We start from the raw sequence: 19,950 nt of genomic DNA, 5'->3' as shown, positions 1-19,950 counted from the left end.
TATAACGCATTCGTTGCTTAATGGACCCTGGCAATCTGTGTGAAATGTTTAGTAGTTAACTAGCTAACAAACTAACCACTATCTGTTAACTAATGTTTTCCTTCTACAGTATGTGGTACATTTTCATTATAAGAGAATTAGGTGAAAATGAGGCGTTGCTTGTTAAACAAGTGGATTCAGGGATCAAGTGTAGCTGGGCCTGGCTTTAGCTGGATGCCACTATAGAGGTGAAACGAACACCACACACTCCCTGTTTCTCACTTTTGCTGGCACATTGTAGAACAGATGTCCAAAGGCAGAACGTGTACAATGTAATAATGTGCAGTGTAGCAGCCTAAATATATTGTTTTTGTTGTGTTGAACTTGACAGTAAGTAACACTTGTATGTGTGTGAGTGAGGGGGATTAACGTTATATATTTGTTTTACTCAGTGAACGTTATTTTTTCACACATGTAGCCTTGTGCACTTGATTTACGTCTATAGTGGCCACTATAATAGAGCAACAATGGAATGCCTGTTTGTTTCTACTTTAAGATGTTTTTTCCCAAGTGCAATATTTATGTGTGGTCACAAGCGTTCTATTATAAAGGCTGTCATGGCTAACTGCAATAATACTGTATTGTTTTTTTTCTCAAGACTTGAGTGTCATTTGCAGTAAAGTCTAGGCAACAAATAACATTGGATTACTTTCTTTACATTTTTTAGCTGAGAGTTAGGTTCACATTAACCACTTTTTATTTTACACACAGAGACTGATCATGTAGATCATATTCTTTGTTGTTTAATTAGTTAACCTGCATTTCCCCTTAGCAGGGATTTTTTTTGCATGTTTCAGTGCAAAAACAAAATGTCACCTTTTTGGGCCCTCAGCAGTTTGCATCCCTGCAATAAGGGATCACAGCTTTCACCTGGATTCACCTGGTCAGTCTGTCATGGAAAGAGGATGTGTTCGTACACTCAGTGTATTTTACTTGTAGTTTTAGGTGTAGTTTCTTTTTTTCTCAGTGAAAGGGCCGTTTTGTCACTTGAATCAACAAAACTATTAAAACAAATCAGAATAAATTATGACAAACTTGAATGTTTTTTCTTTCAGTACATCTGTTCATGTCATTATTAGTTCTTCATACACAATACTGTATAATATTGCTGCTCTCTGGGGCCGGGATTCAATCTGATCACACTTTGTCGACAATGTTCCCGCCTTTGTGGAGACCACATTCACAGTAAATGCTGCATATGTTGGCTCAATTGGAAATTACCTTTAAATGGCACATACTGACAAAGCGCAATCAGGTTGAATCCGGGCCTAAATCTGTGCTCCTTACTGAAATATTGTGACACATATAATGTCAACCTCTTAAAATAAGGGTTCCGGAACAACAATCCAATAAAGCTATTTGACATTGGAATGTTTGATGTTCTTTTTCATGTGTCTTTTTATGACAGTTTTGTGGTGGTTTTTTTCTTCTTCCCCTCACAAATAGTAACAAAATAAGAGACCTGATACATAACCTATTTTACAAGACAAATAGGTAACATGTTGTGGAACCAGTTCACAATAATTTGGTTTTTATCTGTGGTCATTCATCAGAAGTTCAATAACATCATTCTTTAGTCTTCTGCATAGTTCATTAATATCATACTTAGATATTTCTCCATATAGTTAAGGCCATGGTCTTACTCTGTGCATCCTCAAACTTGACCATTCCCAAGGGAAGAGGGTTAACCTTGGTTGTGTTCATTAGGGCGCAACGGAAATCAAAAAATAGACTTGTCCAATATGAAAGGCTAAGGGAGTACTTTCACATTTCACCTTGTTTTCTTCCATTTATGCCAATCTAACACGACCCAGCTCATGATTCAAAGAGGATGTCACTGTCATGCCTCTCACAATTAGACAGCGCTTCTTTCCCAGACATTGATTGGTTCTATGAGAAAAAGCTACTGATCTTCTTAATGGCTTAATCAAATCTACACCAACTCCTGTTAATTATTTTAGTCCGCTCGGTTAGTGTGATAAAAGATTTTAACATTACCTTTGAGTCAGTGAATGATTTAATTGGTGCAGATCTGAGTGTCATACCAGGCTGTCTGGGAGAGCAGTCGCTCTTACTGTGAGTTCTCTGATGTACAGTATATAAAGATAGATCATGCCCTTCTCTTAATAATGCTCAGACATCAGATTTGAATTAAACAAATAAACTATGTGTCTTAGTAAACAGATGAAGGCAGCAAGTACTTCACATGGTGGGGAAAAACAAGCCTTGACAATCAATGTAGTTGTATGCAATAGCTACAAATGGATCAAAGTATCCTTAGAAAGTCCTTGTGTACAGCTATCAGTTCAAATGATCATTAAAAGCTCCTTGGTTCTCATTTGTCTTAAAAAAGGCATTTCACCCTCCTAGCTTGTGTGTTGTGGTCTCTAGCCTATATAACAACATTCACCATTTGCAGTCAGAGCAGCTTGTGGTTAATCAGACTGAAACCCTTAGAAAAATGCAAACCTCTCAGCTCTGCGCTAACTGGTTAAAAGTAGTGCACCACAGTATGTAGGACATAGGGAGCCATTTAGGACACATTAAGGGGGGGGGGGGGGGGGAGAGATGAGAACCACACCACTGAGGCTACACACTGAGAAGGCAATGGAAAACTCATTTAAAAAAATAAATGATAATTAATCATAAGTAATAATTCTTGTAAAGTAAATGATCTCCAATAGGAGCAAGGACCAATTTAAATAGCTGGTACACCAATGAAGGTTGTCAAAATGTAGTGCTCTCTATACTGTAGCGAATAATAAACATTTGTATGTCCCAAATTACATCCTATTCCCTATATAGTGCAGAGCCATAGGAATCTGGTCAAAAGTAGTGCAATCTGTAGGGAATAAGGTTCCATTTTGAATGCAATTTGCATTTTTCTGTCATGAATCTTGTTCTGGAGGCAGCTCTGCAGAGTGGTCACTAGCTGGCACAGCCACAAAGTCATAAAATCTGATTTTAAATCTAACCTTAACCACACTGCTAACCCTTATGCCTAACCCTAACCTAAAATTAAGGCCAAAATCTAAATTTTGTTTTCATGAATCTTTACAATAATAGCCAATTTTTTTCTTTGCAGCTGGCCTATCTAAGGGGAAATAGCTCAGTTCTGCCTCCAGGACAAGACTCATGAAAATAAACGTCAACCTGCATTTAGAACAGATCCATGTGATCATTCATTACAGGATGTATGTACTTCAGATTTGGAAACTAATCTGCTTTTTGAGTTATTGGTAAAATTGACATGTTACAGTGTGATAGTGAAGTTGGGATAATTATTTGTGGTCTGCCTTTTTGCTCTGTTCCCCGAATCCTGTACACACAACTTTCCAAGGGGCAGAAAGAATATCTCTTCAGTGGCAAAAGTTCACAAGTGCATTCATAAGACACTTAATAAAGGTTATATTACAAATCAATCCGGAGACCAGCTCCTTCAAATGATACAATCTATCATATAAAAATGTGTCTTTTTTCCTCTTTGTTCATAGGGTAGAGTGCCTTCAATCTATCATACAAAGATGTGCCTCTTTTTGGTGATCGAGTTTAAGTCCTCCTTATAATATCTCACTTATCTGCCCAGGGATGAGGGTCCCCTCTGTATCTGTTTCAGGGGCCAGAGGGTCCACATCACAGCCGGTGGAGTCAGGGAAGGTGTCAGAGGGAGGACACTCCTGGCTGTTGTTGACAGCGTCTAACACCCCCTGCTCCATCTCCTCTTCTAGACTTCCAAAGCGCTCCACCACACAGTGGGCTGTGAGCCTGGCCTCTGGGTCATGGTCCCAACACTCAGTGATGGTAGCACACAGCAGATTCATCCCCTGCAGTATGGAAGAGCAATACCAGGAAGGTTTGATTATTGACAACCAGCTTTGGGTTCAAGGAAGTAAAAAGAAAATGTATACAATTGAAGTCAGAAGTTTACATACACCTTAGCCAAATACATTAACTCAGTTTTTCACAATTCCTGACATTTAATCCTAGTAAAAATTCCCTGCCTTGGGTCAGTTAGGATCACCACTTTATTTTAAGAATGTGTAATGTCAGAATAATAGTAGAGAGAATGATTTATTTCATCTTTTATTTCTTTCATCACATTCCCAGTGGGTCAGAAGTTTACATACACTCAATTAGTATTTGGTAGCATTGCCTTTAAATTGTTTAACCGGGTCAAACATTTCGGGTAGCCTTCCACAAGCTTCCCACAATAAGTTGGGTGAATTTTGGCCCATTTCTCCTGACCGAGCTGGATAACTGAGTCAGGTTTGTAGGCCTTCATGCTCACACACTTTTCAGTTCTGCCCACAAATCTTCTATAGGATTGAGGTCAGGGCTTTGTGATGGCCAATCTAATACCTTGACTTTGTTGTCCTTAAGCCATTTTGCCACAACTTTGAAAGTATGCTTGGGGTCATTGTCCATTTGGAAGACACATTTGCAACCAAGCTTTAACTTCCTGACTGATGTCTTGAGATGTTGCTTCAATATATCCACATAAATTTCCTCCCTCATGATGCCATCTATTTTGTGAAGTGCACCAGTCCTTCCTGCAGCAAAGTACCCCCACAACATGATGCTGCCACCCTCGTGCTTCACGGTTGGGATAGTGTTCTTTGGCTTGCAAATCTCCCCCTTTTTCCTCCAAACATAACGATGGTAATTATGGCCAAACAGTTCTATTTTTGTTTCATCAGACCAGAGGACATTTCTCCAAAAAGTATGATCTTCGTCCCCATGTGCAGTTGCAAACCGTAGTCTGGCTTTTTTATGGCGGTTTTGGAGCAGTGGCTTCTTCCTTGCTGAGCGGCCTTTCAGGTTATGTCGATATATGACTCGTTTTACTGTGGATATAGATACTTTTGTACCTGTTTACTCCAGCATCTTCACAAGGTCCTTTGCTGTTGTTCTGGGATTGATTTGCACTTTTCGCACCAAAGTACGTTCATCTCTAGGAGACAGAACGCGTCTCCTTCCTGAGCGGTATGACAGCTGTGTGGTGCCATGGTGTTTATACTTGCATACTATTGTTTGTACAGATGAACGTGGTACCTTCAGGCATTTGGAAATTGCTCCCAAGGATGAACCAGACTTGTGGAGGTCTACAGTTTTTTTCCTGAGGTCTTGGCTGATTTATTTTTATTTTCCCATGATGTCAAGCAAAGAGGCACTGAGTTTGAAGGTAGGCCTTGAAATACATCCACAGGTACACCTCCAATTGACTCAAATACTGTCAATCAGCCTATCAGAAGCTTCTAAAGCCATTAAATAATTTTATGGAATTTTCCAAGCTGTTTAAAGGCACAGTCAACTTAGTGTATGTAAACTTCTGACCCACTGGACTTGTGATACAGTGAGTTATAAGTGAAATAATCTGTCTGTAAACAATTGTTGGAAAAATTACTTATGTCATGCACAAAGTAGATGTCCTAACCGACTTGCCAAAACTATAGTTTGTTAACAAGAAATTTGTGGAGTGGTTGACAAACAAGTTTTAATGACTCCAACCTAAGTGTATGTAAACGTCCGACTTCAACTGTAGTTACTTCTATCGGTTTACTTCCTTTTTTGGCTGAATTGGAATGGAATTGACCCCAAACCTGTTCACAACCAGAGCTTTTATTTATGATCGATGTGATTGATAACTGTTATCATAGGTTATCATTCAAGATGGGATTCAATCTGAAACCGTGCTATAACGCGCTTCACATTTAAAGGTCATTTCCAATTGAGCAGACATCTGCAGGGTTGTCCTTGAATGCGATCTCAGCGAACACGGTAACATTTCCTTTAAAACCTGCATTGTCGACTAGAGCAATCGGATTGAATTCTGGCCTGAATTCACTGAGAAGTGCTGACTACCCAGTTCCCTCACCACGCTCTCACACGCGCCCACGCCCACAAACACACAGTTTACCGGATGTGTTGTCCAGCTGGTGGGTATCTCAGGTCTGCCTCTGTCCCTCAGGACCAGGTCCCTCATGCTGTCCACACACGGCTGGTCACACACCTTAGAGCCAAACGGCGGCTCATAACTCTTAACCTCTATGAAAATACAGGAAACACACTGTAAATCCTTTGTTATTTATCATCTATTCTACATTTACAGACGATGCTACTTTCATCAAAGTCTGAGTTACGAACGTTTACCCCTGACTTGGCCCATAATAGAATAGCTTATTGTACCTCCTATGACTTCACAGCGGGACACCATTTCCCAGAGGACCAGGGCCATGGAGTAGACATCCATCTGTTTAAAGGCCTCCAGATCCTCCAGATTCACTCTGGACTCCAACACCTCAGGGGCCATGTAGCGAGCTGTACCCACCTGGACAACAAGGACAGTGACAGTAGCTTAAACAAATTAACACTACATGAAGGGCCTTCTGATTTATTCTGGTTTTAGCACAGCTTTATAATACAATTTCATTCATATAGCATAGTTTTTATTCAAGGGGGCATTCAACCACGACTCTACAATTGAATATGTTGTTCTTTTCCATAATAATTATCTCAGATACAGTAGTTATGTCAGAAGGAAGCATGCATACTGCTTAGTCACTTTAGCTAGAGTGGAACACTGATACAGGTTCCCTTAGCAACTACTTTGGTCATTTCACCTGTTCCACCTTACCTGGCCACTGTTGGCAAAGTCATCCACGGTGAGGGAGAGGTCCAGTCTCAGAGCCAGACCAAAGTCACAGAGGGCACACTCTCTCCAGCTCTTCACTACGATGTTGCTGCTCTTCAGATCACGGTGGGCCACCGGCACCTTGGGGATCCCACAAGGGGTGGTGTCACTGTGGAGGTGGGCCAATCCTCGAGCCACCGACCCAGCCATAGCACACAGCTCAGCCCAGCTCAACACATGGCCCGCCAGGAAGTCCTAATGAATGAATGACCCATTTAGTGACCCATCCCTCACAGGATTATTTGACAACATTTTTATGAAATTGTATGTACAATAAAATGTACTAGTCTTCTACTGCACCATATAACAACAATATACACTTAATCAACCTAGCAATAAACAAAACAAAGCTAAATCAAACTAACCTGTAGGTTTCCCAGGCCGTGGTAGGCCATGACCAGCCAGTACTGCCTCTGAGGGGAGCCGGAGGGCCCTCGCTCCTCTGCTGTCAGGAATTGAACCACATTTTCATGCTCCAGGTTGGCGTCAGAGAAGATGGCCCTCTCGTTGCTCCAGGACACATACTCCACAGACGGGAAGATCTTCAAATAAACATTTATTCAAAGTATTATATCACATGAAAATGACACAAAAAACTACAGAAAAAATGGGGGGGTGAGAAAAAAGGGAAGAGGGAAAACCATCACCTTCACTGCCACCGTCTCATACTGAGAACCAGCTGCCTGGTGGTGGAGCCTGGCCCGCCACACCTCAGCAAATCTCCCTTTCCCCACCAAGGCTTCTAGCTGGATGGGTAGCTGCTCCGTGCTGTGGTTGAAGTTATGGGCCCGGACGGGAGACATGTCAGATGTAGCGTCGCTATTGATGGCTGACAGCTTGCCATGGCAGTCCTCACCGCCGGTGATGGCCTCCCCACTGAGTCCCTCTGGGATGTCCAAAGCCTGGTAAATTAATGAATTCATGAATTATATTTGTAGTTACGTATCAAGTGGCCTTTAGCTACCCATCCCATAAGGGATTACTTTACACCTTTTCACAAACAGTAATGTACAGTAGCTATATGACAATAAATGAAAAGCTTCCAGTTGGTTATGGGGGTGTCCCAAATGGCACCCTATTCCCTATATAGTGCATTACTTTTTACCAGGGACCTATGGGCTCTGGTCAAAATTAGTGCACTATGTTGTAGGGAATAGGGTGCCATTTGGGTCTCAAAGTATATTTTTCCATTCCTGGTAGATCCACCTACCTGGTAGTGTGTACGTTTGGGAGCCCATTCTTTGGGCTGCTTGCCGGGCTGTCTGGTACGGTACAGGTAGAAAGCCATGGTAGCGATGATAGCCACTAAAAAGGGAGGGACCAGGCTGATCACCACCACTGGAATCACATCTTTACTCTTGAGCTTGGAAAAATCTGAGGACACAGTTAAAAACACAGTGAAGACAACATGGAATCGGATCATAGGTTAGTATACATTACTACTACTACATTTTGTATTTACATTATAAATGCCTATTTTTCCTCACGTTGCATTTTTTATTAATATAAAATTGTAAATTAATCTTTTTCAAATTAAAATGTTCTGGTTGCACCATGTACTGCCTGGTTCCAGAGTAAAACAAGTGATGTTACCATTGGAGCCCTTGTCGAATATAAGCTTATCGTTGCACTCCTGTTCTCCCAGGCAGCCACAAACGAACAGGACCCCATCCTCAGAGGGCTGAGGAGCCATCACACACTCGTTGGAGGAGTAGTTTGACAACATGATATTCTCCAGTGGCTGCTGGGGCTGGTGGCATAACGTCTTCACACTCATACTCTCATTGTCCTTCCGCCTGGGACACAGATGAAGACACTAACATGTTAAAGCTTTACATGCAGTCATACACTCACATGCACGCACACACTTTCACACACAAAGTTAATTAATTACATTTCGACAGATCAATTATAAAGTTACTTATTAAACTAGTAAACTGAATTTAGTTAGACATTTTACAATAGGAAAATGTCTCTGGGAAAGCCTATAGTTGACTTTTTACTTTGTGGTTTTGTTTGGATTGGTTATGTATGTATTTGCTAGAGTGGATTAGAAGTTTTTATTTTACAAACGGTCAATCCAATCTGCCTTTGTATCCTGCCAACAACAACACCAGTCTTAATAACACCAGTCTCAATTTGGATGGGTCCCAAATGACATACCCATAGTGCTTTGGTCAAAAGTAGTGCACTATTTAGGGAATAGGGTGCCATTTGGGACACTATCTCTGTCATTCAGAGGTCAGTAGATAGACTTCCTACGAGGGGAGGAACTAAGATCAAGAATGTGTACCAAACGGCACACTATTCCCTATAAAGTGCACTACTTTTGACCGGGATCAAAGACCCTCTCTTTATTACTGTAGAGCAGGGATCGGCAACTTTTATGGGGGTGGGGGCCACAAAAAATCTGAACTCATCATGATGGGCCACAGTCACGGTTCTGCATTCCGACATCCATACCCAAACATGCAGTCAGGGCCGGACCTAGCCTTTTTGGGGCCCTAAGTTAAATTTTAACAGGGTGCCCTCCCTGCTGTAGAGGTTTGACCACTAGGGCCCAGCATACCAGATGGTGAGCAACATTCAAATAAAGCCAAAATGAACTTTGTCCTCCTCATCGCAAACATAGCACATCAGCTATATATCCTGTTTACTGAGAGTTCAAGAATTATTGTCATGATGAGGATAATTATTAAAGTAGAGGAGCATAACAGTCCAGTGAGGGAGAATATTGGGAAATATACCCTGTCAAAATATATTTTATAGAATGGCAAGCTAATAGCTAAACCAGATCAATATTACTAGTTGTATGTACTGTACCATACCAGTCAAAAGTTTGGACACACCTACTCATTCAAGGGTTTTTCTTAATTTTTCCTATTTTCTACATTGTAGAATAATAGTGAAGACATCAACACTTTGAAATAATACACATTGAATCATGTAGTAACCAAAAAAGTGTTAAACAAATCAAAATATATTTTATATTTGAGATTCTTCAAAGTAGCCACCCTTTGCCTTGATGACAGCTTTGCACATTCTTGGCATTCTCTCAACCAGATTCATGGGGTAGTCACTTGGAATGCATTTCAATTAACAGATGTGCCTTGTTAAAAGTTAATTTGTGGAATTTCTTTCCTTTCTTTTCTTTCCTTTCCTTTGCCAATCAGTTGTGTTGTGACAAGGTATTGGTGGTATACAGAAGATATTGTGACAAGGTATTGGTGGTATACAGAAGCCATATTTGGTAAAAGACCAAGTCCATATTTTGTCAAGAACAGCTCAAATAAGCAAAGAGAAACGACAGTCCATCATTACTTTAAGACATGAACGTCAGTCAATTAGGAACATTTCAAGAACTTTGAACGTTTCTTCAAGTGCAGTCGCAAAAACCATCAAGCGCTATGATGAAACTGGCTCTCACAAGGACCGCCACAGGAAAGGAAGACCCAGAGTTATCTCTGCTGCAGAGGATACGTTCATTAGATTTAACTGCACCTCAGATTGCAGCCCAAATAAATACTTCACAGAGTTCAAGTAACAGACATCTCAACATCAACTGTTCAGAGGAATCAGGCCTTCATGGTCGAATTGCTGCAAAGAAACCACTACTAAAGGACACCAATAACAACAAGAGACTTGTTTGTGCCAAGAAACAGGAGCAATGGACGTTAGACTGGTGGAAATCTGTTATTTTGTCTGATGAGTGCAAATTTGAGATTTTTGGTTCAAACCGCCGTGTCTTTGTGAGATGCAGAATAGGTGAACGGATTATTTCCACCTGTGTGGTTCCCACCGTGAAGCATGGAGGAGGAGGTGGGATGGTGTGGGGGTGCTATGCTAGTGACACTGTCTGTGATTTATTTAGAATTCAAGGCACACTTAACCAGCATGGCTACCACAGCATTCTGCAGTGATACACCATCCCATCTGGTTTGCGCTTAGTGGGACTATCATTTGTTTTTCAACAGGACAATGACCCAAAACACACCTCCAGACTGTGTAAGGGCTATTTGACCAAGAAGGAGGGTGATGGAGTGCTGCATCAGATGACCTGGCCTCCACAACCACCTGACCTTAACCCAATTGAGATGGTTTGGGATGAGTTGGACCGCAGACTGAAGGAAAAGCAGCCAACAAGTGCTCAGCATATGTGGGAAAAGCATTCCTCATGAAGCTGGTTGAGAGAATGCCAAGAGTGTGCAAAGCTGTCGTCAAGGCAAAGAGTGGCTACTTTGAAGAATCTCAAAATATATTGGGATTTGTTAAACACTTTTTTGGTTACTACATGATTCCAAATGTGTTATTTCAGAGTTTTGATGTCTTCACTACTGTTCTACAATGTAGAAAATAGTAAAAATAAAGAAAAACCTTTGAATGAGTAGGTGTGTCCAAACATTTGACTGGTACTGTATTTTGTAAATATTTTTATGTTTTTAATGTGAGAGTGAGAGCTCTGGTGCAAAAGACTCATTTATTATACTGAATATGGCAAATAAACTTGAACTTGGGAGATAGTCCTTTGGTGAAAAACTTCACACTTACCATATTGCAATGCAGATCTCTTCCCTCAGAGCACAGAAGGAAGAGAGGGAGCAGTTGGTATAACACACACTGTCCTCACAGATAGGGCTGGAGTAGTCACACCACTTACACAGGTTGGTGTTGATGTGTTTGAAGGAGAGGATAGGAAGACCTGTGGAATACACACACACACAAACACTAATCAGAACAAATCACTTCTGGCTTTGAATAAAATGACTGGCACAAAACAGAACCATAGACTAGGCTTGATTCAATGCGTATCGCCAAAGTTCAGGATTATAGCACGATTGAAATGTAAAGGTAATTTCCGATTGAGCCGACATAATGCAGCATTTACCGTGGATGCAGTCTCTGCTGACACGGAAACATTGCCTTTAAATGTCTATCACGCTGGAGCAAAGATCTTCAGAATTACGGATTGAATCGAGCCCTAGTCCTATACTTTACATGTGTACTGTATATGGCTCTTAGGACACCAATCTGCCAAATGTTCTGCTGTTTAGAGCGCACCCTCTTTATTGTGACAAGCTACATTAGATAGATTGCAGACTCAGTTCTGGTTCATCTAGTGAAGGGGAGGTGTGCATCCAAAATGATGATGAAAATTGATGATAAAAAGATTGTTGGGGCTGTTTTGTTAGACTTCAGTGCAGCCTTCGACATTATCAATCATAGTCTGATGCTGGCAGAACTTATGTGTTATGGCTTTCAGAGTGGGTGGCAAAGAATAAATTAGTTCTAAATATTTCTTAAACTAAAAGCATTGTATTTGGGACAAACCATTCACTAAACCCTAAACCTCAACTAAATCTTGTAATAAATAATGTGGAAATTGAGCAAGTTGAGGTGACTAAACTGCTTGGAGTTACCCTGGATTGTAAACTGTCATGGTCAAAACATATTGATACAGTAGCTAAGATGGGGAGAAGTATGTCTATGATAAGGCGCTGCTCTACCTTCTTGACAGCACTGTCAACAAGGCACTACTACCACTGTTTAGTTGCGTGGTCAGGTGCCACAAAAAGAACTTAGGAAAATATCAATTGGTTCAGAACAGGGCAGCACGGCTGGTCTTTGGATGTACACAGAGAGCTAATATTAATAATATGCATGTCAATCTCTCCTTGCTCAAAGTGGAGGAGAGATTGACTTCATCACAGCTTGTATTTATGAAAGGTATTGACATGTTGAATGCAGCGAGCTGTCTGTTTAAATGACTAGCACACAGCTCGGACACCCATACATACCCCACAAGACATGCCACAAGAGGTCTCTTCACAGTCCCGAACAGACTACGGAAGGCGCACAGTACTAAATATAGCCATGACTACATGGAACTCTATTCCACATCAAGTAACTCATGCAAGCAGTAAAATTAGATTTAAAAAAAATATTATAAAAAACACCTTATGGAACAGCGGGGACTGTGAAGCAACACAGACATAGGCGCACACACACACACACACACACACACGCACACACACACGCACACACACACACACACATGCACACGCACACACACACACGATAACATACGCACTATACACACACACGTAAATATGGATTTTGTACTGTATATATGTGGCAGTGGTGGAGAAGGGGCCTGAAGGCACACAGTCTGAATGTATTGTAATGTTTTTAAAATTGTATACACTGCCTTAATTTTGCTGGACCCCAGGAAGAGTAGCTGCTGCCTTGGCACCAGCTAATGGGGATCCATAATAAATACAAATAGAAATACATTGGGTTTGTTTTACTCAGTGCCTGTACTTTGAGGCAGCTTCCAAACCATATGCAATGCATTGTTCAATCCCCACCAGCAGTAGGCCTACCAAAAACAGCTGGAAGCTGAAGCTTCAGTAGTTACTGGTTACTACACGGAACAAAAATATTAAACGCAACATGTAACTATTTTAAGGATTTTACTGAGTTACAGTTCATATAAGGAAATCAGTCAATTTTAATAAATTCATTAGGCCCTAACCTATGGATTTCACATGACTGGGAATACAGATATGCATCTGTTGGCCACAGATACCTTAAAAACCTCTTAAGAATCCAACCCTTTTTAAAATGTTCACCTAAAATGACATACCCAAATATAACTGCCTGTAGCTCAGGACCTGAAGCAAGGATATGCATATTCTTGATACCATTTGAAAGGCAACACTTAGAAGTTTGTGGAAATTTGAAATTAATGTAGGAGAATATAACACATTAGATCGGGTAAAAGATAATACAAAGATAATACACTGTACCATCATCTTTGAAAAAGACCATAATGTATTATTCCAGCCCAGGCACAATTTATATTTTGGCCACTAGATGGCCGTTTTGTGCAAAGTTTTAGACTGATCCAATGAACCATTGCATATCAGTTCAAAATGTTGTATCAAGACTGAAAAATGTGCCTAATTGGTTTATTAATACCTTTTCAAATTCATAATTGTGCACTTTCCTCAATAGCATGGTATTCTTTCACTGTAATAGCTAGTAGAGGTGTCCTGTGCGAATTTGCTGGATATTGGCGGGAACTGGAACACGCTCGTACACGTCGATCCAGAGCATCCCAAACTTGCTCAATGGGTGACATGTCTGTGTATGCAGCCCATAGAACTGGGAAAGGTTTAGAAAATGTCCAGGAATTGTGTACAGATCCTTGCAATATGGGGCCGTGCATTATCATGCTGAAACATGAGGTGATGGCGGCGGATGAATGGCACGACAACGGGCCTCAGGATTTCATCACAGTATCTCTGTGCATTCAAATTTCCATCAATAAATGTTTTTTTTGGGCGGTCCATAGCTTATTCCTGCCCATACCACAACCCCACCAGCAAACCGCTCGCCCACACTATGCCATACACGCTGTCTGCCATCTGCCCGGTACAGTTGAAACTTCTCCAGCATACCAGTGGCCATCGAAGTTGAGCATTTGCCCACTGAAGTCAGTTACAACAATAAACTGCAGTCAGGTCAATATCCTGGTGAGGACGACGAGCATGCAGATGAGCTTCCCTGAGATGGTTTCTGACAGTTTGTGTGAACCCACAGATTCATCAACTTTCCGGGTGGGTGGTTTCAGACGATCGCGCGGGTGAAGAAGCCAGATGTGGACGTCCTGGGCTGGCATGGTTACACATGGTCTGCGGTTGTGAGGCCAGTTGGATGTACTGCCAAATTCTCTAAAACAACGTTGGAAGCGGCTTATGGTAGAGAAATGAACATTCAGTTCTCTGGCAACTGCTCTGGTGGACATTCCTGCAGTCAGCATACCATTTGCATGCTCCCTCAAAACTTTTATTGTCCTCAGTGTAACCGATGTGAAATGGCTAGTTAGTTAGCGGTGGTGCGCGCTATTAGCGTTTCAATCAGTGACGTCACTCGCTCTGAGACCTGAAGTGGTTGTTCCCCTTGCTCTGCAAGGGCCGTGGCTTTTGTGGCACGATGGGTAACGATGCTTCGTGGGTGACTGTTGTTGATGTGTGCAAGGGTCCCTGGTTCGAGCCCAGGTTGGGGCGAAGAGAGGGACGGAACCTACACTGTTACATTGATGCTGTTGACCCGGATCATTGGTTGCTGCGGAAAAGGAGGAGGTCAAAAGGGGGGTGAGTGTAACTGATGTGAAATGGCTAGTTAGTTAGCGGTGGTGCGCGCTAATAGCGTTTCAATCAGTGACGTCACTCGCTCTGAGACCTGAAGTGGTTGTTCCCCTTGCATTGCAAGGGCTGCGGCTTTTGTGGCACGATGGGTAACGATGCTTCGTGGGTGACTGTTGTTGATGTGTGCAAGGGTCCCTGGTTCGAGCCCAGGTTGGGACGGAACCTACACTGTTACATCAGCACAATGTGCACCTGTTTAATCAGTTTCTTGCTATGCCACACCTGTCAGGTGGATGGATTATCTTGGCAAAGGAGAAATGCTCACTAAGAGGGATGTAAAGAATTTGTGCACAACATTTTAGAGAAACAAGCTTTTTGTGCTATTTCAGCTCATGAAACATGAGACCAACACTTTACATGTTGTGTTTATATCTTTTCTCAGTATAGTAGATATTCAACATAGTCATTGCAATATTTTCTATATTGTATTGTATGGCCAATACTCAAGTTGTATTTGTAATACATTTTGAAAACGTTTTCAAATTAGTGTTTGATTGAAAAATTGAACACAGCGAATATGTATTTGACCCAGGTTTGAATGGGGTGGGGTGGGGGTGGGGGGGGGCTGTGGTGCATTGGTTTGACACAGGCTCTAGAAAGCATTGTGAGCGTTCCTTCCCACGCATCTTGTATCTGCCGTCCCCTCCTTGTGCTGTGTTGCCACATCACAACAATATTAATGGCTGATTAAAGCCAGATGATGAGGGATTTTTTCACTCCCGGGGGGATGGTGATCTAACAAAACTACGCAAACATTAAAAGAAGCTGTACACATATTTCACGAAGGCTTCCAGATGTTAGCCAATGCCAACCAACAAAATATATACACATACACACACACCCACACAAAAGAAAAAAGACAAAGGAGAAAGGGTGAAGAAAAAAGAAAAGAAAAACTAAAAAGGCTGGCTAAGCAAAAACTTTCAACGTAAACTTTCAACTAATTAAAATCAGCAGTGACTGCTCCAGAAATAAATTGAAGCCAGAAGTTTCGACGTGAGCCAAGTTTGAAGCTCAGCCCCTTTGTGTCTTTTTTTGTGTGTGTGTCTTATGGGAAATCCAACTGCTCTGCTCTGTGCTTACAGCCGGGAGGCCCAGGGATGTTGGCTGCATTTATTTGCTTTTCAGTTTCAGCCTCAGGTCTCAACTAACTCTCCCTGGTTCCCTATCAGTTTACCCATAGAAATAGAATGACTAGAATTGGCATCCAAATGCAAGTCAATCGGTCTGTAATGGGTGGATCTGTGACTGTATTTCTATGAGTTTACATATACAAATAAACACAGACACAGCGGGAGAGCTGAATGTTTGATGGTTCTAAAAATATCAAATACATACTGTAACTTATCAGTTCTGTAAAAATGTGACCTCTATAGAGTCAAATGTTTTCTGAATATTGTCTTGATCTCTCTTATAGAAGACCAGACAACACCAAAACATACAACAGTTTGATGTCGTCCTATAGTCCATGTTTGTGCAATGTTCACTTGACCATGCGAAAAATCTTGCTTCAAAACAGTTAGCCTTTGGTTTTATAAGTGACAGAATCTCAGCTGACCCCCACCAAGCGTAGTAACCAAACCAGGCCACTAGTTGGCCCATTCTACGCCAACCAATCTCCCCATTATTGATGCAGCATGCTGAAATTCCTCTCCACAGGACTCAAAAGGAAAGTATTTCCTGATTAAATAGACAAGAACACAATTAAATTACCCAGATGTAATGAACGTACGTCCTTTTGAGGGACCCCGCCTAGTCTCAAACAATAAATAACATTTACGCAGCCAGGTACTGTAGTTCTAACAATTATGTGATTTAGTCCAGTCTTAAAACTGGACCTTAATAAGCACAACCCATTTGTCAATATCCATAACATCAAAATAAAAACACATGAGAGAGATAGGAAAATTGCATTAGATACATTTCTCTGACCTACAAGTCCAAGTGAAGCATCTTATTGTAGCCATCTTATAGGTTTAGCTTCTTATTCTCATCCTTTGGCTTAGAGAAAATGGTTCCAAAAGGGTTCTTCGGCTGTCTCCATAGGAGGACCATTTGAAGAACACTTTTTGATTCCAAGTCAAACCCTTTTGATTCCAGATAAAACTCTTTTGTGTTCCATGTAGAGCGCTTTCTACAGACGGTTCTACATAGAACCCAAAAGGGTTCTGCCTGGAACCAAAAAGAGTTCTACCTGGAACCAGAAAGGGTTATCCTATGGGGACAGCTGAAGAACCCTTTTGGAACCATTTTCTCTAAGCCAAAGGATGAGAATAAGAAGCTAAACCTATAAGAGGGTTTTCCCAAGCCGGAGGTCATATAAGGGTCATAGTATTCACTGTGGTCATTTTTAAAAGGATCCTTATCTCATACCCAGCAATGAAAAGTTTTGTCCCAAATGTCACCTTATTCCCTATATAGTGCAGTGTGCACTACTTTTGGCATAGGGCTCTGGTCAAAAGTTGTTCAGTACGTAGGGAATAGGGTGACATTTGGGATGCAAACAAGGGGCTAAAAGAACAAACAGGGGTCTGTATGTGTCCCCAGTGGCCATCACAAGCTGGGCACAGAGAGAAGTAGGAGGGGGAAGGAGGAGGGGGGCGGAGAATAAAGGGGATTTCTACATCTTATTTTTGCCTGCTTAGGTCATCACAATCTTGTCATTATGGGCTGATGTGGGATGATGGAAGGTCAGGCTAGAGAACACAACACAAAGCTCATCATGCCACAGCACTCATTGTGCTCTGTGCTACTTCGCTCCCTCAATATCACTGAATATCACCAGCAAGTAGTAAGTACACAACTTGTTATGTCCCCAAGAGCGCACACACTGAACATAGGTAATGTGAAAAGTTAAATACATACACAATTTAAAAGAAGACTTGCTCAACTCTTACTAAGTTCTATAGCGGGAATGTCAATGAGTTATAAATTGGTGCTATAGCCCGGGATTCATTTTCTTCATAACATGTGAGAAGTTCACCAATACCTCTATAGTACTTACATGACCTCTGTACTCCTCCTCAACCTACAGTTTATCTATGTATTGTGTCACTTTGCTTCCTCAAAATAACTTGTAAGTATCAAGTGTGCAACTTTTTAAGTCCTCTAGAGGACACACTGGGGCAGCAGGTAGCCTAGTGGTTAGAGCGTTGGACTAGTAAACCGAAAGGTTGCAAGATTGAATCCCCAACAAGTTAAAAATCTGTCGTTCTGCCCCTGAACAAGGCAGTTAACCCACTGTTCCTAGGCCATCATTGAAAATAAGAATTTGTTCTTTACTGACTTGCCCAGTAAAATAAAATGGGTGAAGTGAGAAGTTTCCCTACTTCTCGGTATACAGCTTCTACATGAGCTCCGAACTCCTCCTCAATCTATGCTTCAATCTTGTATTCCCTGAGGAGAAGTGCCCCTGTTTGCATGCAGCAGGGATAATTGAGCCTCAGAATCGATTTCCTGTTTGGAAATTTCCATTACAGATGGCAGCAGTAAAAAAATGTATGTGGTCAAATTGCATCAAAGTTCTATTACATCTTTCATCATCACAACTACTGACACTCTTGTTCTAATTAACTCGTTATTTTCTTTTGATTCAAAGTTATGATCAAGCCCTGTTTGAGCAAAATGTTTCATATGTTTTTATGTCATTAAATACAATAACCCTAATGTTTGTAAGTTGTTGTTTTAGCTTATTGACTTAATATTCAAATAATTTCAGAAATTATTGTGGGAAATTGTTTGAGACAAATGTTAGAGTTAGTTAAGTTTACTTCAGATTCCCTTAATAGTGGCACCACTGAACATGAGAGTAAACAATCTGTGCTTTCAAGTGAAATTATATTCTAAACATTCAAAATCTGCTGATAATAAATAACAGGCATAGCTAAAGAACTGTTAAGTGTCAGAAATATGTTTTTCACCAGATTGGATGACTTGAATCGTTCAGTCATTTCCATTTTATAATGTGTTACATGAGGTAAAACTACTGGTTTAATAAAGCTACAGTGAATACATTTTTTAAATTAAAACAAATCCACAGAAGAAAAGAAAGAAAGAAATTCTAGTTATTTACTTATTTATTTTTGCATTAGGCTATTCCATCACATATATGATATTGAGAAAATTACACCGAAGTCACTTTTCCACTGAAGAAAGGGCAAGAAAACGAAAAGTCGCATTTCATAAATATAAGTTTTGAGCATCTGTTTTACACGACCAGAACCTCCCTTGAATAAACATTTGATCCCCCTCCCCCTTCACAACTTCCCCAGATTGAAGAAACAATGGACACTGAACACTTTAAAGTGAATACGGAGTGAGTAAGCGAATAAAAAAATACTTACAGAAAGACAGAAGAACAATATTCACTGCCGAGAATCTCCAGCACCCCATAATATTGACATTAAAAAAAGAACCTGATTAAAACGTCGTGGTCGCACTGTATTTGTCTATGTATTTGGGAACGTGAGTAGTAAGATAGACGTTCATTTAGCTTATTGAAGTCGTATTCAGTGAAACAACTGGTTGGGCTCGGGGCTTTTGGCTGGAGTTCCGTGTAGGCGGATCCAGATGTTTTTCATCCAGCTGTGTTAAGGGACCCGCCCAGGAACTGGACTTCATTAATCGGATCCTAAACCCAGTAGAATTTGGGGTGACAGGGTGACACGAGACGTGTAGAAGGATCATAGTAGGTTATATTAAATAATACTAATAACACTAATAAGCATTAATATTATTATTATAGCTCAGAATAGGCCTAAGCATTTGTGAAAACGGAGGGTCTAATTGTCTCCAATTGTAGGCTATAGCCTAGTAGGCCTATTTATATCTGCCAAGTGTGAGTTGTGCTGTGTGTGGTTTATTGGGTATTTATTGTCTTATCGAATGCCACAACCGAAATGTCTTCCAGGAAAAAGTTTTTATTCCATTCACTTTGAGCTAGCAATAACTGCCTATTTTACACTTTCACTGTGCGTTATAATGCAACATATTGCTATTTTGGTAACACCT

The 19,950-nt window shown here is 40.9% G+C and overlaps 1 protein-coding gene across 1 annotated transcript; it reads right to left on the bottom strand.

Annotated features, from left to right (window-relative positions):
* Positions 1-1,081: 1,081 nt before the first annotated feature.
* Positions 1,082-19,567, bottom strand: LOC115160989 (TGF-beta receptor type-2). Its single transcript, XM_029711617.1, has 10 exons — positions 19,284-19,567; positions 11,279-11,429; positions 8,324-8,526; positions 7,941-8,104; positions 7,378-7,632; positions 7,096-7,272; positions 6,674-6,925; positions 6,226-6,367; positions 5,957-6,084; positions 1,082-3,863 (listed from the first exon to the last, which is right to left on the bottom strand). Exons 1-10 carry the CDS (start codon positions 19,330-19,332, stop codon positions 3,600-3,602), a joined length of 1,785 nt encoding a protein of 594 aa, XP_029567477.1. The 5' UTR covers positions 19,333-19,567; the 3' UTR covers positions 1,082-3,599.
* Positions 19,568-19,950: the final 383 nt, after the last annotated feature.

Source organism: Salmo trutta, chromosome 24 (assembly GCF_901001165.1).
Source record: "Salmo trutta chromosome 24, fSalTru1.1, whole genome shotgun sequence".
Lineage (NCBI taxonomy): Eukaryota > Metazoa > Chordata > Actinopteri > Salmoniformes > Salmonidae > Salmo > Salmo trutta.
The sequence above is the reverse complement of the archived record's forward strand: the minus strand, read 5'-3'. Positions and strand labels throughout refer to the sequence as shown.